Below are 24,335 nucleotides of genomic sequence, written 5' to 3' on the forward strand. Positions count from 1 at the left end.
CAATCATCCCATCCTGCGTGCCCTCACACATTTTCACATTGTCCAGAATAAATGCATGGTTTATGAGAGCATCTAGCTAGCTATACGTACGGACCTGCCCAGTCGCATACGAAGTACAAACATGATCATTGCGTGCGACCACGCACCCCCGAAAATGGCTTCCATTTCTTAAGAGAGGTCAGCCTCTACTAGTTTATTTACAGAGGCAGTCGTTTATAGTATGCCTCGGTAAATGGGCCGACCGCCTCTGAAAATCTTGTGCATTTTAGGAGACAAGCACATTTTATGCCCGCCTCCATTAATTGACGGCCTTGTCTCCTAATACCTAAATTGTAGTAGTATGCCTAGCTAACCAACAGCCTCTAGGCTACTCTCAACCTAGAAACTATATAGTTTCTATGGCCATTAATTATTATGCCAACTTAGTATAAAATGTTGATGTGACATTGTAGTTAATAGAGAGAGAAATGGTTTTATATGGAAAATATGTCTACACAGGAACTACGAGACGGAGAGATGCGATTGGTAAATGCTAAGAGGGAAAAGACATTTAATTAGACATATATCATTTTTAAAGAAATTATCTACTAGGAACATGATTCCTAAGCATCTGGTAGTTTTTGTATTGGGACTACTCTTGTTCGTAAATCGTAATCGGTTATGGTTAAGACAAAAACCCGAGATAAACTCATGATGCATTTAACTTGTGATCGTAGCTAGCTATATATCAGCAATATATGCATGCACGTCGTCCATGCATGGGGGGCAATAATTTTGCACAACGGACTTTGCTGGCCAATCATGTTGGCCGTCCGGCCGGCTAGCTGTGTGTGAATTCTGACTTCTATCCTAGGGCCCGGCAGCGGTGGCATATATTATCTCTGCATCTGCATGCAGCATCGATCGCCTGCACGACTGGTCGACTGCACCCGCGCCTGCCTGCCCTAGCTTCATGTGTTCTCGTTGCGTGCCGGTCGAAGCAGAAAAAGCCTAGGCACCCCGCACCCCACCACCCGGCCGGCTCGTCGTCGTACGCCGGCCCGTCGCCATCACTTTTCTGAACTGATCAGCTAGCACACAGCAGGCTGCAGGTGAGCATGCAGTAACATGACAAAAGCCCATGCATTATGTATACCCGCTCATGCATCTCCCGCCAACGTAGTACGTGGTTTTCAAGATGTTACCATGTGGGTGGCCACACCCACACGTACGTACTACTCCCGAGCTCATCACGCACTGTGCGCTTTATTTGCAGAGAGTTTTCACCAAAAGGGATTGTGAGAGAGAGCGTGTGCGTTTCACCAAAAGGGACTGAGAGAGAAAAGTAGTACTCCTAGCTAGCTAGAGACTAGAAAGTTTACATCTTGTTTAGTTCTAAAAAGTTTTTAGATTTTGATAATGTAGTATTTTTGTTTTTATTTTACAAACATTGTTCGATCATGGAGCAACTAAGCTTAAAAGATTTGTCTCGCGATTTATAGACAAACCGTGCAATTAGTTTTGTTTTTATTTATATTAATGCTCAATGGATTTGCTGTAAGATTCGATGTGACGAGAAATCTTATAAAAAAATAGTTTTTAAGGTGAAACAAGGCCTTATTACCGTGCCGGCCGTGCATAACACATGGCGCACTCCTCCTGTATTACAGTACCAGTAAACAGTAGTATATGCCGGCTGCATGCAGATCTCCTGCCGGTAGCTTTTCAAAATTGAAAAAAAAAACAAACATGCGGCGCACCAACAAGTGAGTAACACCTAGAGCTACTACTACGACCTCTCGATCTCTCTCTCTCTCTCTCTCTCTGCCCCCTTCAATGCATAGAGTAATGTCGTCCCTTTCTATCTCTTTCCACTGGTAAGCCTTTTTAACCACCCACAAGGCCACCACAGCTTCACACACTTCACACGCACACATAGCTCGATCGCTCTTCGTCCCGTTTCTCCCGTGCTCCCTCCTCCTGGCCAGCTCCGGTCGACGTACACCCAGAGTATAGTAGTAGAGGATGATGAACACCAACGCGATGTCGCCAACAAGTACGACCGACGTCGACTTCTCCTTCGGCCCCATGCAGTCCTACGTCGGCTTCGACGCCGGCGGCATGGCCATGCCAGGCGTCATCGAGAGGCCACTGCTCCAGAACCACCACCACAACAACAACCACAACCTAGGAGTATACGACAGCTTCGACTTCGCGGCGGCCGCGGGGTTACCGTTCCAAGAATCTGGTCTCCTGCCGCCCACAAGCAGCATGCCGCTGATGGCGCCGCCGACGACAAGCATGGCCGCCATGGCAGCAATGCCGCCGTCGCTGCTGCTGACGCTCCCGGGCGTGCCGACGGCGGCGGATGTCGTCTACCCCTTCGGCGGCGGCGGCGCGGGAGGAGGGTTCCTGAAGCGGGAGGACGGCTGCGGCGGCGGGCCCCTCGTGGACGCTGGCGGCAGCGGCGGGAGGATCGGCCTGAACCTCGGACGCCGCACCTACTTCTCCCCCGCGGACGTGCTCGCCGTCGACCGGCTGCTGACGCGGTCGCGGCTCGGCGGCGGCGTGGGCGTGGGCATGGGCATGGGACTCGGCATGGGCGTGCTGGGGCTCGGGCTCGGCGCCGCCCACCACCACCACCAGCCGCCGAAGTGCCAGGCCGAGGGCTGCAAGGCCGACCTCTCCGCCGCCAAGCACTACCACCGCCGCCACAAGGTCTGCGAGTACCACGCCAAGGCCGGCTCCGTCGCCGCCGCCGGCAAGCAGCAGCGCTTCTGCCAGCAATGCAGCAGGTACGTGTACGTCCACGTCCCTCCGATCGCCTGCATGCATGCATGCAACGGCCTGGGTCAGGTACGGTGGCTGTGTCAGGACACGTCGCCCACTGCCCACGTACACGTACGCACCCGTTGGCCGGCCAGCCCGTTACCTACGCTACGTGTGTGCCGTGCCGGGCACTGTTGAGACACATTTCCTTGTTGTCTGTTGCACTGTCGCTTTGCCTTGTCACGTAACGCATGCATGGGCGCGCGAGTACGGTGCTAGGAGTACACGTAACATGGGACGCAATTTGCGAAGCAATGCATGCATGCATGCACAGCTACGCTCTCTGCCACATGCATGCATGCGTGGCATGGGCGCCTGAGCACGACGATCATACATGCAACTCATGCAGATGTATAGATTGTAGAGTGGTCTTCTCCTCTTCTAGTCTGGTTCAATATCATGCAGAGTGCAATCATGCAAGCATTCCTAACAACCAAACAGCAATGTATGCATGGAACCGGGGGAAAAAAACGAAAATCAGACCTTGTTTAGTTCACCTGAAAACCAAAAAGTTTTCAAGATTCTCCGTCACATCGAATCTTGTGACACATGTATGAAACATTAAATATAGACGAAAACAAAAACTAATTATACAGTTTAGCTGTAAATCATGAGACGAATCTTTTGATCCTAGTTAGTCTATGATTGGATAATATTTGTCACAAACAAACGAAATTACTACAGTACCGAAAACTTTTCACTTTTCGGAACTAAACAAGGCCTCAGTGAGAAGGCTGCTGCAACCTGTCGAGTCAGCTAGTAGGTGCTGCTGGCAGTGCCAAGTAGGACTGGCGCGCCGGCGATCATCTCAGATGATGCGCGTCACGTCGTCGTCAGATGATAAAAAGTTAGACCCGGCCGGCCGGGGTCATCTACTACTCATCTGCACATTTTTCCACTTCACCAATGGAGTACGTACTACCAAACATTGACCACTGCACCCACACTTTCATCAATCATCATTATTGCAAACGGTCGTATTTATATGTATGTCTTCACAATTACAGGCCATCTACGCGTACGTACTTCATTACATATATAGGTCTCATTTAATTAGCATACTGTAGCTCACCTCCCAGCTCTAAGTCAGATTTAGTTTACGTATAACAACTGAAACGAGGTGGTTTAAGTATTTATGTTTACTTCTAGCATAGAATTAAAATGATTCAGCCTTTTTTTCTCGATAACGCAAAAAGTTTATGCGTCTTCGTGTTAAGGTAGAGAAAATATTTAATACAACATTGCCTTAACGGCGCCCTAAGGGTCAGAAAAAAGTTATATATATGGATGCTTGAACCCTGCCTAGTGTCCTAGTGGATATAGCCTCAACTCTAGTTCCATAAAAATTTAGAGTTATATATGTAACTCTAGATATTTTTAGAGTTGATGAAACTATACCGAGCAAGCCTTATTATATGTAGATATCATATTTATCTTGGTTCATTTCTTGGATAGGTTTCACGTGCTTGCTGAGTTTGACGAGGCCAAGAGGAGTTGCCGGAAGCGGCTCACCGAGCACAACCGCCGTCGCCGGAAGCCCATCAGCGCACAGGGCAAAGACTCGTCTCCGCCACCACCACCACCAAAGAAAGCGGATACTTGCATAACAACTTCCTACAGTAATGATCTCAAGAGTAAGAAGCTTTATATCATCTTAGCCAGCTTGCTCTCTGATCTCATCAGCATGCATCTTATTTCAAAGTATAATCCTTGGATTGAAACGGACCCAACTGAACTGTTTATTAGCAGTACAGCGGATGTGCAGACACGTTACAAAGCATTCGACAGAAAGATACTGTAGCTACTATATGCCTATGTATGTAGTATCACATCTGATGACCCTGACGTACATGCACATGCACTCATGCATGCATGACGCCAAAATTTCGACGTACGTGTGTGTAGGATCAATATACTGCAATCCTACACTAGATAGATAGATAGATAGATAGATAGATAGATAGATAGATAGATAGATAGATAGATAGATAGATAGATAGATATAGATGCAACCCTACATGATCAGAATATATGCTGCATCAATGTGCTTCGATCACGATATACTTTCGTAAACTTTTATTTTTGCCGTCTACGTCCGATCCTGACGTGGCTATCATCTTTGTATGTACGACGAGCAGCAGGTGCGAGCAACACGGCAGCAGCCAAGTCGACGGCCATCTCGCCGAACGGCAGCGGCGTCAGCTGCCTCGACGTCATGGACAACGGCCAGACGAGCAGCGCGGCGGCGGCAGTGGTGGCGCCGACGGCCCTGTCTCTTGCCGCGACGCCGCCGCCGCTGCACGAGAAGGACGGCAGCCTGGACTCCATGCTGCTGATGCAGCGTCTCCAAGGCCGGCGGGACAACGACGACGATGAAGAGCATCGCCACTTCATCACCTCGCTTGTGATGCAGACCCAGCAGCAGCAGCAGCAGCACAGCGGCGGCGGCGCCGGCGCCGGCAACATCTTGTCGTGCTCGTCGGTGTCAGATCAGCAGCAGAACGGCGGCGGCTGCAACGGTTTCTTTGAGGTGGACTTCATCTAGTGCGATGCATGCATTCACGTAAAAGGAGAGGGGGGAAAGCCTATAGCATCGCTGCATTATTTCTGAGACGGATGCATGACGTGAGGAAAGCAACAAAGGGTAGGTTGGTTGCACTCTAGGGTGGCTAGTAGCCTTTTCTTTTTACTGTGTTTAGTACTTGAGCTAGCTAGCTAGTGTTGGACTTTTGTTACTAGAGGGGAAATGCTGGTGTAGTATGTGCATTCCTTTTTTTTTGCTATTGCTAAAAATGTACATTATTACGTGTATGTGTCTGAGTTTACTACTGATGGTTAATTAGTATAGCTAGGGTGTATGGTATGGTGCATGTATCTGTGTTTCTTTGCTTTTTAGATGTTGGAGGAAGCTTTATTAATTGAAATATAACTTGTACGTTACATTATCCCATCTGATATTGGAAACCACCACCTGCTTGTCCATAAAGTTGGTTCTAGAGTTGGACACTGAAATTTGAGACATTTTAACTTTTTTACGGTAAGGGAAGGTAACTAATTAATAGTAAAATGGATTACATGGATCATTAGTTTGGAATAGTTCCTCAAATAAACAGTTTAATTAATTGTTAAAAACACTACAATGTAAATGATTTTAGAGGTGTCCATGTTTTTATTCCAGTGGCGACTGGATCAAGAATCGCTTCTAAAGATTCTTCCAAGGGCCCAGCTAACCGACTGTCCATAGAAGTGACCTCCCTATTTCAGTTTTTGCAAAGGGAAGGGAGAATGGTATGAAAACTTAACATAATATATACATCCCCAATTTACAATGGAAAGGAAAGTTCTATCCAAGTCGTTTCATCTCCTTCTTCCCTAGTGGCCTTGGTTGATGCTTTAGATGAACATAGCCTCGAGTATAGTCTTCATGCCGAATCCGCCAACCGCACCAAAACCTTGGATGTGCCTCAAGATCATCCAACGTTCCAAAACCAGACTGAGGCCTTGTTTAGTTCGCAAAATTTTGTTTTTTTGCTACTGTAGCACTTTCGTTTTTATTTGACAAACATTGTCCAATCACGGAGTAACTAGGCTCAAAAGATTCATCTCACAAATTTCAGTTAAACTATGTAATTAATTTTTATTTTTATCTTTATTTAATGCTCCATGCATGCGACCAAAGATTCGATGTAACGGGGAATCTTGAAAATTTTTGCGAACTAAACAAGGCCTGAAACACAATCTATGAAATCTTAATATCAAAGTTAATAATAGCAAGACTAATAATTATATAACCCAGTGATGGTTGTATGTATATTTGCAGCTCACCTATTAGCCACTCCTATATTGATTAGCTCACCCATGCATGACTCCTTTCTTATGGCAAATCATAACGTTCCTTGGTGTATTAATTGGCTGTAAAAGCTGACAACCCATTTCTCTTTCCTCTTCCTCTCTTTCCTCCACCTTAGTAAAAAGGCCACTTACAACATTTTTTAACGCATATCGTAATTTTTGAACGAGTACGTACACATTACTTATATTTTAAAAATGTGTTGTACTGGCAGAATGATTTGTTGAATGATTAGTCACATAGGTGGAGTAAATCATATGTCCAGGTACCGCAATCCTAAATGGTTTAGAAATAACGCTCATTCCATTTACTGTTCTGAACACTGGATCGGATTGAAACACGCGAGATCTTTTCACAGCAATAATCACTGTATTCAATTACAGTGCATCTGCGTATTTAAAAGCTGGGACCCCCTGCACATTTACTACTGTAGCAATAGATTGCAATAAAAGAGCTCATTATGGATACCAATTAATAGAAATTAAAAGGGAAAGTACGATGGGATCGGCCAGGTAACCGGAATAGCATCGAGCGGGGGTGTTTGGATCAAGAGCAAATAATTAGTTTACATTTTTATACCAGTTAATAAAAAGCCTAAGGGCGTACGTTGTGGTGCTAGCTACATAGCCAGCTTACATAGAGATGAGAGACAAAAACAAAATCTATTTTATACATGTTTAGTTTTCTATGTATTATTGGAGCTCCATATTTTTCTCTTAGATTGTTAGACTATGTGAAATGAATTAGTTATTTGTTCATCGCTAGTGACTACTCTCTCTCTTATTCTTTTCTAGTTCATGTTAGAATAGCTAGTCAAATAGGTAGCCATTAGGGACGAAGTGTGAGCTAATTCTGGGCTAATAAGAGAGAAGAATCAGTTCATTTCTAATAAATTAGTCCAGTCATGCGCATTAAAGAAAGAAACAGGGCCCTGTTGCACTGTAGCATAGACAAACTACGTAAGTTAAAAACTTCAGGAGAAAAATGTTTTGTAGCAGCGTTTGATGAAGGATTGTATAAGATTAAAGAGAAAATTTCACTGCTTAGGTTGAATTAAGGCATGATCGAGTCGATTCGATTCAACGTAGATTGTCACAGGCCGATATAACCATGAAGGATTACGGAGGTATGGGGCCCAAGTTGGGCCAATCGGGCCTGGCGTGGACAATACCCACAGGTACCATAGTGTTGGTACTTTAGCACTTAGGTTTAGGAAGATTCTAGAAACTAGGTTTGCTAGTATGTCAAGTCGAGTTGAGTCCTCCCTATAAATATAAAGGGAGGTGTATCTTTTCAATCAAGCAAGAACACTTCAGGGATAAAACCCCTCTACCGTCTCCCTCTCTTCTCCAGTCGACGCCGCCCCTCTCCTCTCCCTACCCTAGCACCACAAGCAGTAGTGGTGTCTCGCTACCGCCGCCAACCATGCCTCCTGTCGTTCCACCACGCGCCTGTTCTCGTCATTGTGGCCACGTCAGCCACCTTCAGCTAGGCTGGCTATAGCTTCTTGCTACTGATATTCCCTCTCTCTCCTTCTAGGCACAGCCAGCCCTAGGGCTGTCTACCTTCTCTCCAAACCCTGTCAACTCCCTCTAAACAAGGGGAAGCCACGCTACCCATCAGGCGTCTGACAACTGGTATCCGGATCCATGTTCCGATTTACTACCATGGGAGACTTCTACAACGGCTTCTACCAATAGACACATGTGTCTGATTTTGTCCCCATGTCAACAGCTCTAGCAACCGGTGGATTTTGCACCTCAAACTTGTTTTTCTCTCGTTGCATCTAAAGACGGGAACAACGTCTACCACTCTGTCAACAACGGCTACGCATCGATCAACAAACCAACACCCGCGTTGATGACAAATACATTAGCAAAAGCTCTAGCACTGTTGCCATCTACAAGAACCCCCGATGATTAATGAAAGAGTTGGACAAAAAAATCAGTAGACCACCATAGCTCTCCATTGCCAACAATTCTAACTCAACCAGAGAGCAAATCAAAAGAGGTTCCAATTCTAGCCCAAAGACGAGCACTAACGACAACATCCAAAGTGTAGTCAGATATGATCAATTTTACGGAGGACATTCTCACGACTTCATGAATCATTGGGCAAAGATGTTCTAAACTTTTTTCACCAACCAGGAGGAAGGACAAAAATATGTGTTTTTTCTTATCTCGCTAAAAAACAAGGATTAGGAAGGGAAATAGATCGAGTACTCTTGGAGATGCTCTTAGAAACTTAATGTTAGAGATGACCTTCTTTATATATTTCTTCCAATACTTTTTTTATAGGAGTTATAAAACTCCATGTTTTGGGGGAGAAAATATTGGGTACTTTTGGAGATGCTCTAACATTTAGAAAAACTAAAAGGTTTAATAATTTGGTATGGATGGAATACAATTCTAGGTGTTATATATGTAGGTAAGGTATATAATGCTCAACGTGTTTGTTTATCTATTTCGTTTTGAGCACCGGCCCGAACACGTATTTCATCAAGACAATAAATACGATGCAGGTATGTGTGATTATAAAGATGCGTATGTGTACGCGAACATGTATCGTGCTATTTCATCAAAAGGAAAAAAAAAGGTTAATCCATGTGGAAGTTGATTTTCATCATTTTTACCGCCGGTGTAGCCGGTTCACAGTGTACCGCCATTAATTAATCACCTGAGCTCTTGAAGGCGGGTTTAATTTTTGAACGTCACTTGATGCCGTACCCCGGGGTACCCAGCGATTGCGACTCGAGCAAGCAATGGGCCATGCATAGGAGGAGTATCATCCTATGCATTTTGCTCCGGGCAAGGCCGTTAATTGCTGCCCAGATTTTAATAAGCGATGGCCCACATGTTGCGCGCGATAGGAGGCCGACAAACAGTTGAGCAGATCATGGGCATTGGGCAGCCGGATTTCAAGTCCTGAGTCCACGTGCAACAAACATGGCCCGGATCGGTTGCATTGCTTGGAAAGGAACCGGATAATCTGTAGTACTGTTTTTGAATCTGAATATTCATCGGAAATTAATTATACAAAATTAGTCCACCTACCGTTTCCCCCATCTTTACTTTTTTTTGGGTTTGTGAATGAATCGTCCTCTAATTTCTCACAAACTAACTATATTATTATGCTAGGACGAGAAATAAAGTCGACCCTTGTTTAGTTCCTCACCAAAAAATTTACATCATATCTCATCAACTGTTTGACACATACATAATGTATTAAATATAGACTAAAAAATAATTAATTATACAGATTATGACTACTTTGCGAGACCAACCTTTTAAGCCTAATTAGCATATATTTTTTTATAATAAAGTGCTACTGCAACATATGTGCTAATGACGGATTAATTAGGCTCATCTCATAGATTATTGATGGATTCTGTAATTTGTTTTTTATCAATATTCGAACATCCCATGCAACACCCTTATATGACACCTGATGTGACACCCTAAAACTCATCGGTAGAGTGATTTCTCAAACCAAACACTCTATTTTGTAGACGTTTTCGAATACTCAAATTAGATAGGAGTATCTAATATGTGCATAGGATAGGTATCAGTATCCAACACATCTAACGTCATTCGTATCTAACTTTGAATCCAAAGAACAACTACGTCCTTATTCGTATCCATACATATATGATTGATTATGCCACACACACGCGTCCTTATTCATATGCATACATATGATTTGCTCCAAGCTACTCCGCTTAGAGCATCTCCAAAAGATGGTGTAAAATTTGAAGTAGCTAGAAAACTCCAAAAATTAAGTCTCCAAATTCGCCTCATGCAACAGATTCTCTAAAAATGTTACCCTAAGTCAAACCATTTTTAAATATATAGTTTATCTTTTTTAGTGATATAAATGTTAACGATTTTTTATAAATTTGATCAAACTTATTAGAATGATTTCATTTGTAGGACAAATAAAAGACCAAGGATATTTCATAACAAAGGTAGTTAGTACTCAATTTTCGTGCCATGCGTACGTGAAGACTAAAATTACAAAATGCACGTTAAAATTAGGGTTGTGTTAACCCTAAAGCATAAACAAAGACCTTTTGACGATGGTGTCTCGTGAGTCGTGGCATGGGTCGCAAAAACACAAAAAATCGCTCTAGTTTACGACGTAATATGTGTCAGCCAGTTTCTCATCGAGCTACAGGCCTACATTTGTTCATAGAATGAGTGTACGTGTGGTTGAGCATCCGTGTGTATTTGTGTAATCTGAAAAATATAAACCCGTAGGATTAGGGCCTTGTTTAGTTCCAAAAAATTTTAGGAAATGGACACTGTAGCACTTTCGTTTGTATTTGACAAATATTGTTCAATCATAGACTAACTAGGCTCAAAAGATTCATCTCGTCAATTTCAACCAAACTGTGCAATTAGTTTTTATTTTCGTCTATATTTAATACTCTATGTATGCGTCTAAAGATTCGATGTGACGGAGAATGTGAAAAATTTTGCAAAATTTTCTGGGAAGTAAACAAGGCCTAGGCCCTGTTTTTGCCTCCCAAATTTTTTTCATCCATCCCATCGAATCTTTAGACACATGCATGGAACATTAAATGTACATAAAAAATAAACTAATTACACAGTTTGGTTGAAAATCGCGAGACGAATCTTTTAAGCCTAGTTACTATATGATTAGCCTTAAGTGCTACAATAACCCACATGTGCTAATGACAGATTAATTATGTTTAATAGATTTGTCTTGCAGTTTTCTGACGAGCTATGTAATTTGTTTTTTTATTCGTTTCTAAAAATCCCTTCCGACATCCTTACGACATATCCGATGTGACACCCAAAAATTTTTTATCAGTAATGTAAACAGAGCCTTATTCTGGGCTGCACCAGCCAATGACGGAAGGACTTGTGACCACGCGACGCGAGAGGCTCTCAGTGATCCGTCAAATCAAATCGGCCTGGTTTGCAGGTAGAGGGCGTTGCCCCGGCTCGGCACATGGGGACCTGCGTCGCAGTTCGCAGCTGCCATCTGGAACCCTCCGGCCCGCGGGCCGGCCACCTCGCGATCGCATCTGAATCTACTACTCTAGTGGTGGTAGACAGTAGACTGGTGTAGTGGTACGATTTGTATCAATGCTGCCTGAGAATCGAATGTGAAGTTGACGAGCAAACAGTAACCGGATGAACCACCTTCCAACATTGCACCAATGGGTGGGTAACCAACCCATGCAACCCCAAAACAGCACACTCACTGCAAGTTCCAACTTTCCAACCGTGCTACCTACTACACGGAACATTTCGGTTTTCTTTTATGGACCTAAATAATTACTACATCAACAATTACCTGATGTTAGATGTAATCTCGAGTTCCCTTTACAATTGTAGTCTACGTGTATCGTTCACCTTTCGAAACCTTCACAAGTGATGAGAATGCATGCCACGGTTCATTACTGTTCTTTTATACATCAAACCCCGAGTAAACAGAGAATGTGCATAGGGATTTTGGAATCACCTCACCTCCACGCTTTCCTCGGCCTTCCAACTGGCCTCTTCGCCTGAACGCGGCCCGTGTCCGATTCCTGTCTCGCCGCTGGGTTCCTTTGCTGTGGCGGCCCATTCCATGATCTCACGGTCTTACCGTTCTTTGGGGGACGAGTTCTTCTAGCAGGTGACCTTGCCTTCGTTGGAATGCTGTTCTGCAAGTTGAATCCCCTGCTGCAATTTCTGGAGCTCTTTTCTGTCTGCAAGCCCATTGATGAGCTGAAACGGATGGCATTAGATTACTAGCACAAGGTGTGTTTTGCTCTGAAACATTATGTACTGATCGTTTGCTATTGACTACCGTTCACACTTCATTTGGGGGAAAACACGAATGTGATTATTCTCCATAGGCCCATGCATTTCAGAATTTATTAGATAATACTTTAATGTTAAAGAAACTACCTATATCGAGTAAGAACAATATCAGGTAAAAAGAACACAAGAAATAAGCGAAAAAAGGAGAGCCATTTGAAAGTACAAAAACTGTAATAGAAGTACCTCGGTGCAGCCTCAATGTCACCTTGAAGCACAGCTTTGTTTGAGACAGAACAAGAGCCATTGCGCACTGTGCAGATACGAACAATATAAGATGAAAGAAAGGTTGGTGGCAGCACCTCGAGGCTCATCCTCAGTTCCTCACATAATAACTAGAGAAAAATTTTGTAGTTGCGTTATGGAAACATACTGTCATTCTTTTGCACCAGATGCGTCATATCAGTCTCAAGAGGGACAGGTTCACCCAAATGTTCTGCCTTGACACGAGATATCTCCAGCTGATTCTGAAACAAATGATGGTATTAGATTCATCATTCACCATATTTGATCTCAGAAAGAGATGCATAGCTAATTGGTTGTGTTGTGTAGCTCCAGTACCCGACTAGAATATGGATATGACATGCCAGAACCACATTTATCCCAGTCAGCTTGACAAGAGGTTGAAGTGAAGTGTTGAGCACCAGCAGCTACAGCAGAGGGTTCATCATCCAACATACCCATTGAAGCCAAGTCAGAAAATGTCAGGTTATTAGTCCCAAGAAGGGGAATATCTTTAAATAGCGCCCTGACATCTTCTGGAAGTCCAATCGGTGCATTGGTAGCATTAGCAGTAGCATCTTTGGATGGAACTGCAATAATCACAAGAATTAGAGAAGCCAATTTGAAACTTGTCAAAGAAGAGCATCTCCAATGTCACTTAATTGGTAAATCCTTGAACATTGATACCTCCATGACTCCTAAGAGAATTTGATTTGTTTCGCTTTGGCCTGATTCTTCGAGACTCTTCGAAAGTATTGTTCCCTGTGTTAGAATAACTTCGTTTCACAGCCTACAGTAATGATTATGACATCACGTTTGCATAATTCCAGAGTTGAAATAATAGGAATTAAATCAAAATAAAATGAGATCCAGCAGTGTGTAATCTACCTAAAATGTTTAACCTATGACATCAACAAAAAAGTAAACAATTGGTCACTAGAAGGTCCTTCAACTGCACGGAACTGTTTGCCTAATTCCAGGAACACATGGAAGAAAATAATCAAACAAGATCACATGATCCAGAGGTGTCTACTAGTTGTCTCAATCTAAAATGTTTAGACATGACAACAACAATATATGAAACAATTTACTCCACCTGCCAATTGTCAATTATAGATCACTATATTGTCACAAAAAAAGGAGATGGCTAAAAGGTCCTCGAAATTGTAAAAACTGCAGCTATTGTCAAATTTTTACACTAAACATGATTATAGTACTGCGAAAGCAACCAACTAGTAACACTCCAGAAAAAACAATATGGCATATTTTGCATCTCTCTCTTGCAGCATTAAGTTTGTTAGAGAAATACAGTGTACTAATATGTATTGACAAGGCACATTACAAGTATCATGGAAACACGTAGTTACTGAAATCCTAAGGGTATGCTCGCCTCAAAATCACAGGGTGAATTATTCCTCAAGATAAGAAGACTCACACGCTGAATCCGGTCATGACTATTGGTGCGAGGACCTTCAGCAACAGCTGAGCTTTTCTTCATCGATTCCTTCTCAACAACGTTGTCAAACACTGGACAATAAGCAGGATTCGAAACTGCAGGGACAGAGGTGTTCAGACTTGAAGAGTATGCAACAGGATGTTGCTGTGTGTTCGCCTGCCAAGCAATGGGAAGAACAACAGCAGGTTCATCGTCTGAGTCCACAATGCGCTCTTGAATTATCTTTATTAATGCATCACACTCCGACCTAGCATTAAAAATATAGTGCAGAAGTCAAACTTCTAGTCCAGTTTATTTAGAAATTTGCTCTATAAATAACCAGTAGAAGGACAAGTTTCAGATTTTTGTGTTAATTAGCTTTTCTTTCTGAAAGAGAGATACTAGGAGATAACAGCTGGAGAACATTATCAAATTTTGGTGTCACATTCAGCATGTTTCTTTAATGAACACTACAAGGCCTCATGTTTGGTTAGTACAAGGGCATGTTTCAGATCTTTGAGTCAATGATCTATGCTTATGTTTCTTCAAGACCTAAGGAGATCACAGTAAAATAACAGTATTGAATTTTTCAGCCGCATACTTGTCAATTCTTCACTTCCAGAAAAAACAGTTATGAAAGGCAGACTGTATAGAAATTGAATGTCAGTAATGAAATGCAGACTGTATGGAAACTGACTAGGAGTAGTAAACTCAATGAAAATGGAACTCGAATGTTTGAGCATACAAATTGAAACATCAAATGAAAAGAAAAGGATGCATATCATCATATCATAAGATTAAATGATTAATAAAAAGGAATTGAGATGTATGAGGCATAATACCATGAGTAAGTTTCCTGCATAAGCAACTGCTTTACAGCATCCTTTGGATCCATCTCTGAGACAACTGCAAGTGACCCTTCACCAGAATCTTTCAAAACAATCTCCTTGCCAGTCTAGAACCACAGGAAAGCAGTAGCTTGATGATACAGATCTCAAAGTAACCAGATTAATTTCCAATGCTCAAAGAGAAATACTTGATTTAAAAACTAACAGAATGTAAGAAATTTTATTTCTTAATAAGTTTGCAGATGCAGAGAATGGGCGCACCAAATTTAGCTGATGACTGTCAGAAGGAAAGCACTTCCCAATACCATGATCTGTTTGATAAGAAACAAAATACAAATCAGAAAAATTGTTAAGCCATTGAGAAAACAACTTTTGCAAAGCTCATCAATAAGAAGAACAGCATTGAATCGAAATGTCATGGTGGCAGGGGTATTCCTAACAGCAACGCGAGCATCTATATGGTCACCTGTAGTATAGAATGATCAAATGGATTTAGGATTACCATCATACCCATTTTTCTTCTTTTAGATGATGGAAATCAAACAATCCAGCCACACACTTGATGTTAATGTTTTCGAAAATGAAGGACAACCACCTAACACATAGTTAACATCAAGCAAATGCCCTTATCATTAGCAAACTCTCCATACAGAGAACCTAGCAGTCCCGATTTTCCATTCGAGATTTTTGTACCGAACGCCTCAGCCATCCGAATCCGAACCCTCTCTATTAGTACGTTAAATACACTTCATGGGCTCACTACACAATCACGAGCTGATCTGATCAAATGAAGCACCTATTTCCCCCAAACTATGCTCTGTTACAGGAATCCATAATGGATTGATGGCATGCGCGCCGCGCGCGTACACAGAAATATACGATCGCACTGCGGACGCGGGCGCCTCACTGAAAATCGGCATGGAAATTACGCAGAGCATTCGCGTCGTGTTTGGAATTTCGAACCAGAGAGAGAGAGAGAGAGAGAGAGAGAGAGAGAGAGAGAGAGAGAGAGAGAGAGAGAGAGAGTACCGGCAGTGGCCTGATCGCGGCGCGGTGGCGATTGCGACGAATCCGGGGAGGAGGACATGGTGTCGGAGGCGGAGGATTCCGGGTCGAGGACGGCGGCGAGGAGGCGGCCGGCGCCGGAGACGAGGCCAGAGAGCCACCGGCGAGGCGGCGGCGGCGAGGGATCGCCCGCGGCGGTGGAGGCTTTCATTGGTGAATGGAGGCGCGGAGACGAGTGGGAGTGCTTGCGGTTGCAGTGCCGAAGTGGGGAAATTTTGAATTCTCCAGAGTCCAGACGAGCGACCGGGAGGATCACCCGACGCGGTTGCACGTGGCTTAAGTCTGAAAAGCGTACTCTCCATAGGCCATAGCTATGGGTCCCACATGTCATCTGTGTATAGGTTACGCCTTCTAGGAGCCAACACATCTCTAACCTAAAACTTCTCGTTTAATAACATCAAATGTTTAAGTACATACATAAGCCTTGTTTAGTTTCGAAAGGCTTTTAAATTTAACTATGATAATATTTTCATTTTATTTAATAATTAGTATCTAATCGTAGACTAATTAGGTTTAAAATTTTTATTATTTTTATATCTCACTAATTAATTTGATTTTGGACAAGATATTTTATAAGGTTGTGTATCAACATATCATCTACATATGTGATTTTTTGGTAAATTTAGACAACCTTTTTGTTATGGTTTACACGGATTTTTATGAAGGTTGTGGTTTCTACCATTTACGTTCTCTACTAGTTCTTGGACTCCCACGACACATGTAGAATCTAAGGCCCTATTTGGTTTGGGGAGTTAAACTTTAACTCCTATCATATCGAATATTTAGACATATGCATGGAGTACTAAACATAGACTATTTACAAAACTAAAAACACAGTTAGAGAGTAATTTGCGAGACGAATCTTTTATGCCTAGTTGACCTATGATAGATAATAATTGTCAAATAAAACGAAAATACTACAATACCTATTAAACATTAACACCATCAACAAAACACTCCCTAAGATTACTAGCCACATTGTAGCATCGGACATGACCATAAATCAGTCAATAGTATTTTCTACCATAACTTATCAGTCAAACGAATAAGACGTAACTATCAGTCTGGTCAAGAACATATAGATTCTACAGCAATTTCACAGAAACATCTCGGTTCGTATGAAAAAAATTCCGGATTTGGTTGTAGGGACGATAGGAGATGAAATGGGATGGTTCCAAATCTAACTAGTGTTTGGATGAGATTACAGGATCATCCTGGATATTCCTAGTGGATTCGGGGTGCCCCGTCCCTGCAAATAAAGAGGGGTCAACAAGGAGAGATATTGCATGCACAAACAAAGGTTACTATGCGCGAACGTGTCTCAAGATTCAGCAAATGGAAGTGCATTCTAATGCAGTCATGCCACAGCCCACTCACAAAGACATCAGCCACAGATTACAGTCTCCAGGCCCTCATCTGATCCGTGTCCCGTGTCCGCCGCATGAACTGGTCACTGGTCAGACATCCAAACGCCTCTTCTCACTCCCTTCCCGCCACCTCAACAAGCTTCGCTTCCCATCCACGGCTATATATGCCGAGCTCTCGCTCACCAGCCTTAGGCCCCCCTCACCTCACCTCACCACGTCGTTCGCATCCGCGTGCTCTGCTGCCACTCCCCGCGCTATCTAGCTGCCGCATGCATGGCGCCCTTCCTCCACCTCCTCCTCGTCCTGCTCGCCGTCCTCCTCCCCGTGCCGATACCCAGCCTCGGCGCCGGCTACGGGGAGGGCGCGGACACCATCGACATCACCAAGATCCTCGCGGGCTTCCCGGAGTTCAGCAGCTTCAGCGCCATGCTCAACGAGACCAGCGTCGCGGCCGCCATCAAGAGCCGCGACAAGGTCACCGTGCTCGCGCCCAACAACACCGCCGTCGCCGTGGCGTTCGGCGGCCTCCCCAAGATCCCGCGCTCGTTCCTGGCGGACCTCCTCGCGCTCCACGTCGTGCTCGACTACATCGACGAGCCCACGCTGGGCGCGCTCAAGCGCGGCCGCATTGGCCAGGGCTCCGTGGTCACCACGCTGCTGCAGGCCATGCGCGCCGTTCCGCGGGGCACCGGCTTCCTCCGCGTCTTCTCCGGGCCCGACGGCCGTGCCACCATCTCCTCCGCCGCGCCAGCGGGCCAGCGGAACGCCACCGTCGATAGGGTGGTCGCCGCGGAGCCGTACAGCCTCGCCGTGCTGCAGGTCAGCGGCTTCGTCGTCCCACCGGGCGTCAGAGTCCCCAAGCCGTTTCCGCCACCAAGGGCGAGCCCACCGGGCGTCAGAGGCGCGCCGAAGCCATTTCCACCACCAATGGCGAGGCACATGGCAGCGCCACCAGGCCGTGCGCCGGCGGCTGCGCCTGGACCCCACCATGAACCCTTCATTGGTTCCGGCCCGCTGGTTCCGTCCCCGATCAGGCCGATGCCTACACCAAGCCTCACAAATGGTCCACCGGCGGCGCCAGGGACAGGTGTCATTCCGATACCTACGCACGGCGGCATGGCATCGAAGGTTCCATCGGCCGCCGGAGCAGGACGAAGTGCGGCGACCTGGTGGACTGGAGTAGCTGTGGCGCTCGGTATCATGACATGCCTGAATTTGCATTTGTAAGTAGGTACTGTAGCTTGCAACAGGTAGGCGTTCGGGTATGTATGTTTGGATCAACTAGCTAGATCCATTTCATCTTTTTATCGTGCCTATAATCTGCAACAATGCAATTTCATTTCTATGATCTCAGTAACCAACGGAGCCAATTGTTTTGCCCTGATATAACGTCTAAGGCATCGTGCAAGTTCGCATCCGATAATCCGTGGTAGTAGGCAATGAGGCAATCAGGCAAGAGTTGTTCAAGAAAGCTGATACTCATCACATTCAGCAGAATGGCAGCATGGTCTAACTGAAAGCAGTTTGAACAGCACCTGGGCCCTATTGTCATCACGTTTCATCACCCAAAAGATCATAGCTAGTATCTGCTAGGTCTAGTTGTCAACGGCATATTCAACCATACATGTCAGAATCATATTACATTTATCAATCTAACACGGATTTCTCATTCTGCATCCTGTATCTCTGCATCCTCTGGAACGCCTCGGAGATACAAAACGTTGTTGCACCTGTATGTAGATGTAGAAACATAAAATCAAATCATACAAGGGCCAAATGATTATGCAATCCAATAGGGCTTAGTTTGATCAAATACTATTGAACGAAGATCAGTTCACACCAAATTAAGTTTTGAAGAAGCCCTTCCTTCACATGTAACTTTGAAGGATACCATAGTACTTTCTAAGTATTAGTAGTTAGAAGGGCAGCAGAATGACAGGATGTATGCAAGCTTTTCCCAGTTTTATATCTAAATTTATTACAAAATAACACTACTTGACATAAGCTAGATAGAAGGAACAAGAAACATTACCTGATCAGAATCTCTCCCAGGTTTCCAGAGAATTGCCCATCAATGTACTCCTCAGTGTTGGCAAGCTGCATACAGTAGTTAAAGGGAGGCAGCAATGAATTTTGTATGTCATTTATACCCAATTGATGATTTAGCTATTCGTCTAAAAAGTATTCAATAGACAATCATTCTAATAGTACAGACAAACTGCCACATTAGTACCTGGAGGTTCATATAGGAGTCCACCGAAGCAAGATAACCTGGGAATGTATGTATAATAATAAAAGTTTTTCAGTTTGATTAAGAGCAGGGGCAGTATCTGGAAAATAAAATGTTCCAGTTTAAACTGAATAGAAAAAGGAGATAAATTACCTTTGTACTCCATACCCCACTTGAGTTTGACAATTACAAACTTCCCTGTCAGGTTGTTCAGGAAAGGTTTTGGGTTAACTGGCACAGTCTGCACAAAACGACAGTTGATTAGTGAGTATGTGTATCATAACGTCTTCCTTTTATTATAGCTAGCAAACAAAAATAACAAGAATCATTTCATTATTTGGATTCCCATAGTTCATTATTACTGAAGTCAATTGGCCAACTACATGATAGCTTTCAGCAATCAATTGGAAAGGAAGTCATTTACAACAATATAGTGCGTAAAGAATATCACAAAAATATGCATGCATTGCACCCAGGGGCTCAATATTTAACTCAAAATAGACCAATAATACATCACATATGGCAAAGATGTATAAACAGGTCGACATTTTCAATCTCGATCTAAGTCGCGTAGGAAGGAGACAGTGAGACACTGGTATATTGTCATCCATTTACCTAGTCAAGTATATTATGGTTAGTTAAACTTCTCCTGCAACTTTAGCAATTCAACATATGAACAAGACTGGGACTCAAGCTTAACAGCTTACACCCTGCTTAGCTCATTACAACTTTGGTGCTTTTGACATGATGTTGAGATCACAAGCAATTTTGCAACTGGAGTACAAAAAGTAATCAGCTGCACATGGAGGCAAATATTGATGCACCTTTGGATTAAGCTAGCATAAACAATTGCAGCTATTATATGATACTTAAGCGGTACTGGTAAAGGTGAAACCACTAGCCTGAACTTCTGATAGGTAATGATGACTGAGATCAGAAGCAGTGACATCCATAAGAAGCTATAGAAAGGCCAGTTATGTTTGAAAATCGGGTTTTTGGCTACACTGATATAAAAAATGGTAGTCACCCCCCCCCCCCCCCAAAAAAAAAAAAAAAACTCAGTTCAATCACGCCCTAATATTAATTAAGGGAAGGAACATTGTATTGTCCATAAATTCCAAAAATGGATTCATTACAAGATGTTCCCCCTGTAACCTCTGAACATACTTATACACTATGCGCCTTCAAAATTATTCTTCCGCAATTTACCCTCTTCCCAATTGCACAGCTGATTCCTTCAAATATCCCAAAATCATCACCTAGCTAGTATCTATCTAAATCTTGCTGGAATTCAACCTAGGTGTGACGACCTCACGACGGGGCAGTTAGTCGCGCTCCTAAGCCTGCCGCCGCTTGCTCGTGTCCCTGCGGCTTCGCCGGTGCCAGTGCCGTCGCCGCCACATGCCCCCTGCCACTTCCGCCGGTCGGCCTACCTATCAACCAACGATTCTTCTAGGACCGGCAGTGGTGAGCTTGGGTGCACCATCGACTTGCCGTTGCTTGAAACCGAAGTCGATTTCAGACGGTTGATAAGAAGCGCGACAAAGAACAGCCGAGGACGCAAAATCACACGATGACTAACAAGAACAGCGAACAGATCCGGTTCGTAAATCTCCTAGAAAGGGACTTCGAGAGATCTGGTGCAAGTAAGAAAAGCTTACCGCCATCGGAGAGCACAGCAGGCGGTTGTCGCCGCTAGTCGGCACGGTTCGAGCAGAGCAGCGGTTGTCGTCGCTCGTTTGCTGCGGCTCGAGCAGAGGGAGTCGCTGGCGCCGATCAGGATTAGGGTTTGGGAAAGCCCAAGCAGGATCTAGGGGGACCGGACTCCAGGAAATCAGGGACGAACCGCCACCAGAAAAGTGGTTGGGCTGGGCTTTTTGGGCCTCGGCCCGTTTAGCAACTTGATGAGCCTTATCGACGTATTGTTCTTGATTTTTTTAAAAAAAAATTCTAAAAAATAATTTCATGAATGAAACACTGTCCCAACTCCCAATTGACGAGTGGAGTATATTTCTTGAGTTTTTAATTTAGATTTTTTTGCAAAAGGCATTTATAAATTATTTAAAAAAACCATTATTATTGTTTCCTTCTCTGATAAAACATGTAATCAGGTTCCTCATAATAAATATGAAAGCAAGAGCAACTCCAAGAGATCTCTTTATATTCTTTCATATTGATAAAAATATATATTCTAGTGAAAAGTCCTCCAACAACTTCTTTAATTAGATCTTCAAATGTTGCCATCACCTATTTTTGGTTTCTCGCTAGTTGCACACAAGGATTTAATTTAGAGTGAGAGAGTTTATGACAGACTTTTGGAGATGCTCTAGAATTCATTATGGGACGATTGAGAGTTCTATGGGTGTGTTTGGTTCATTTCTTAGACAAGCTTGACTAGCAATACTAAGACAGGCTAGCTCTGTCCAGCTTTAACTAATGCAAGTAGCACATATTTGGTTGGCTGTACTAGCTAGCTTGGCTAAGAATCGGTGTGTTTGATTGTCTGTTTTAGTTTGAATAGACTCATCTCTTCCTTCACTTGGTAATTTTTTACCCCCTTTTGGAACTTTAGTCGAACATGTTGTGGGCATGGTGAACGAGCACCTCGGCACGCAAGAGCTCCTTCCCCCACCCCACTGGCGCCGCACACGCAAGAGTCCCCTGCCGCACTCGGCGACCAGCCCCACCACCACCACCCGCTCCTCGCTGCGGTGGTCGTCGCTTCCCTCGTCGCCGTGCTCTACCTCCCCCGGCGGCTACTGCTGCTCGTGCTCTCTCCGACCTCGCTCTCCTCCTTGCTCCTGCTCCTCTCCCTCCTTCGCCTCGGCTCCCCGCCACCGCCTCCCGCTCTCGTCGTCCCTCCTCCTTCCCCGCTGCTGACCGAGGACAAGCAGTAGGCTCCCGAGGTCGAGTGTCTGCCGCCTCCCGCTCCTTCCTCTCCTCCTTCGCTGTCGCCAGTGGGCGGGGACGAGCTTGGCGGGGCTGCCGAGCCTGAGCGGGCGAAGCGGTCGAGGCAGAGCAACGCGGCGGCGTCCGGCGGCGCGGCGCGCAGCAGGAAGGCGGCAGCGGTGGAGGCGACCACGAAGAGGAGGAGGAGCTTGGAGGAGTGCTCAGATCCTCCCTGCTTGGAGGAGCTTGGAGGCGACCGCGAAGAGGAGGAGGAGCAACGGATCCGGAAGGGAGAGGGAGCACGCGCTGGCCGTGGGAGCTATGGCCGGCCGTGGGAGATGTGGTTGGTTGCGTGAAGGGGTGACGGGAGAGGAGGTGAGTGGATGCGGTAGCAAGAGCTGGCTAAGCCTGGCTCCGCGAGAACGCCCGATTCAGACGTTTTCAGGAAGCCAACAAATTCACATGAAATGGGCTTACGGAAGCCTGGCTACCAGGCCAAACAAGAAACCAAACAGACCCAAGTTGTGTTATGGAAGCAAGGAACCAAACACACTCTATATTCCTATGACAATTACATGTTTTTTGTTTCATTCACCAATAATTATGTTGTTGGCAAGGGATGACCGGATGAATGCAATCACGATCAATCGACCATCACAGACACATTTTCAATCACTTTCGTTCGATACAAGCTGCTCAGCTGTTGTATATTTTGCACACATCACGCCCCCAAGAGAAGAGAAGGTGCTATATATTCAGACCTTGTTTAGTTACATTAAAATTCAAAAACTTTTCAAGATTCTACATCACATTAAATCTTACAGCATATGTATGGAGTACTAAATATAGATAAAAATAACTAACTGTACAGTTTGACTATAATTTATGGGACAAATATTTTAAGTCTAGTTAGTCTATAATTAGACAATAATTATAATAAATAAATAAAATTACTACAGTGTCAAAATCTAAAAAAAAAGTAAACAAGGCCTCAGTGTCAAGGATGGTTGGCCTGCAGAAACAAAGTACTCCCTATTCTGTGCTATGCGGTCCAAACACAACACGACGCTACCGCAGCATACCACGCTGGAGATTTATGGTAACCACCGTAGCTTTCAGGCCTCCGTGATGTTTCCTCAAGAAATAACAGGTGGACATATGCTAGTCTTTGGGAAAATTCGAAGCTATCGGCACCATACAAAAGTCCTGGATAATACAGGTTTATCGGGCTTGTGATATCTTCGATAACACTGTTCACTAGTCTGAAAAAACCATAACTAAAAAAATTATTTGCTGATTTATCGTGATAAAAAAAACACTACTGATTTGCAGAAAAAATATGGCTATATACAAGCGAATGGAACATGACAACTGACTAGGCATGTCCGCATTTGGCGATGGTTTCAAACAGTTGCAGGGATGTGAACGGCCTCTTTGGTTTGAATTAATTAATCCCGGACCGGCAAAACTTGTATGGATTCCAAGCGTCTAGGCCTTGATTAGCTACAAAATTTTTTGCAAAATAGAAATAGTAGCACTTTTGTTTATATTTGACAAATATTGTTCAATTATGAACTAACTAGGCTCAAAAGATTCGTCTCGTCAATTCCGACCAAACTGTGCAATTAGTTTTTATTTCCATCTACATTTAATACTCCATGCATGTGTCTAAAGATTTGATGTGACGGGGAATCTGAAAAATTTTACAAAATTTTTTGGGAACTAAACAAGGCCTATATATGTTTTGAAGGTTTGGACTGATGGTTGTTGTTTGGAATAGAGGGAGAGTG

General features: G+C 44.1%; 4 protein-coding genes across 4 annotated transcripts; 2 read left to right on the forward strand and 2 right to left on the reverse strand.

Moving 5' to 3' along the window:
• On the forward strand, positions 1,918 to 5,753 carry LOC8076140 (squamosa promoter-binding-like protein 5). Its single transcript, XM_002451600.2, has 3 exons — positions 1,918 to 2,774; positions 4,264 to 4,442; positions 4,947 to 5,753. The coding sequence occupies exons 1-3, from the start codon at positions 2,005 to 2,007 to the stop codon at positions 5,351 to 5,353; spliced, it is 1,356 nt and encodes a 451-aa protein (XP_002451645.2). The 5' UTR covers positions 1,918 to 2,004; the 3' UTR covers positions 5,354 to 5,753.
• Positions 11,811 to 16,390, reverse strand: LOC8077204. Its single transcript, XM_021459417.1, has 10 exons — positions 16,024 to 16,390; positions 15,256 to 15,305; positions 14,989 to 15,101; positions 14,147 to 14,414; positions 13,399 to 13,501; positions 13,051 to 13,301; positions 12,863 to 12,956; positions 12,676 to 12,742; positions 12,154 to 12,396; positions 11,811 to 12,049 (listed from the first exon to the last, which is right to left on the reverse strand). Exons 1-10 carry the CDS (start codon positions 16,388 to 16,390, stop codon positions 12,010 to 12,012), a joined length of 1,596 nt encoding a protein of 531 aa, XP_021315092.1. The 3' UTR covers positions 11,811 to 12,009.
• Positions 17,625 to 18,769, forward strand: LOC8076141 (fasciclin-like arabinogalactan protein 3). The gene has a single exon (XM_002451601.2). The coding sequence runs from the start codon at positions 17,700 to 17,702 to the stop codon at positions 18,651 to 18,653; it is 954 nt and encodes a 317-aa protein (XP_002451646.1). The 5' UTR covers positions 17,625 to 17,699; the 3' UTR covers positions 18,654 to 18,769.
• Positions 18,889 to 21,479, reverse strand: LOC8077205 (probable small nuclear ribonucleoprotein F). Its single transcript, XM_002453347.2, has 5 exons — positions 21,318 to 21,479; positions 19,810 to 19,897; positions 19,660 to 19,697; positions 19,459 to 19,523; positions 18,889 to 19,156 (listed from the first exon to the last, which is right to left on the reverse strand). The coding sequence occupies exons 1-5, from the start codon at positions 21,321 to 21,323 to the stop codon at positions 19,093 to 19,095; spliced, it is 261 nt and encodes an 86-aa protein (XP_002453392.1). The 5' UTR covers positions 21,324 to 21,479; the 3' UTR covers positions 18,889 to 19,092.

This window comes from Sorghum bicolor, chromosome 4 (genome assembly GCF_000003195.3).
Source record: "Sorghum bicolor cultivar BTx623 chromosome 4, Sorghum_bicolor_NCBIv3, whole genome shotgun sequence".
Lineage (NCBI taxonomy): Eukaryota > Viridiplantae > Streptophyta > Magnoliopsida > Poales > Poaceae > Sorghum > Sorghum bicolor.

What these genes read in the sequence shown, in the direction of transcription:
- LOC8076140 (XM_002451600.2), top strand. Translation starts at nt 2,005, where the DNA reads ATGATGAACACCAACGCGATGTCGCCAACAAGTACGACCGACGTCGAC. An exon ending in TTCTGCCAGCAATGCAGCAG is followed by an intron (nt 2,775 to 4,263) that starts GTACGTGTACGT and finishes TTTCTTGGATAG; the next exon opens with GTTTCACGTGCTTGCTGAGT. An exon ending in CTACAGTAATGATCTCAAGA is followed by an intron (nt 4,443 to 4,946) that starts GTAAGAAGCTTT and finishes TACGACGAGCAG; the next exon opens with CAGGTGCGAGCAACACGGCA.
- LOC8077204 (XM_021459417.1), bottom strand. Translation starts at nt 16,390, where the DNA reads ATGACATGTGGGACCCATAGCTATGGCCTATGGAGAGTACGCTTTTCA. An exon ending in GACATTGAGGCTGCACCGAG is followed by an intron (nt 12,397 to 12,675) that starts GTACTTCTATTA and finishes CATCCGTTTCAG; the next exon opens with CTCATCAATGGGCTTGCAGA. An exon ending in AGGCCGAGGAAAGCGTGGAG is followed by an intron (nt 12,050 to 12,153) that starts GTGAGGTGATTC and finishes TCACTTGTGAAG; the next exon opens with GTTTCGAAAGGTGAACGATA.
- LOC8076141 (XM_002451601.2), top strand. Translation starts at nt 17,700, where the DNA reads ATGGCGCCCTTCCTCCACCTCCTCCTCGTCCTGCTCGCCGTCCTCCTC.
- LOC8077205 (XM_002453347.2), bottom strand. An exon ending in ACTCCTATATGAACCTCCAG is followed by an intron (nt 19,524 to 19,659) that starts GTACTAATGTGG and finishes TACTGTATGCAG; the next exon opens with CTTGCCAACACTGAGGAGTA. An exon ending in CTGGGAGAGATTCTGATCAG is followed by an intron (nt 19,157 to 19,458) that starts GTAATGTTTCTT and finishes ATCTACATACAG; the next exon opens with GTGCAACAACGTTTTGTATC.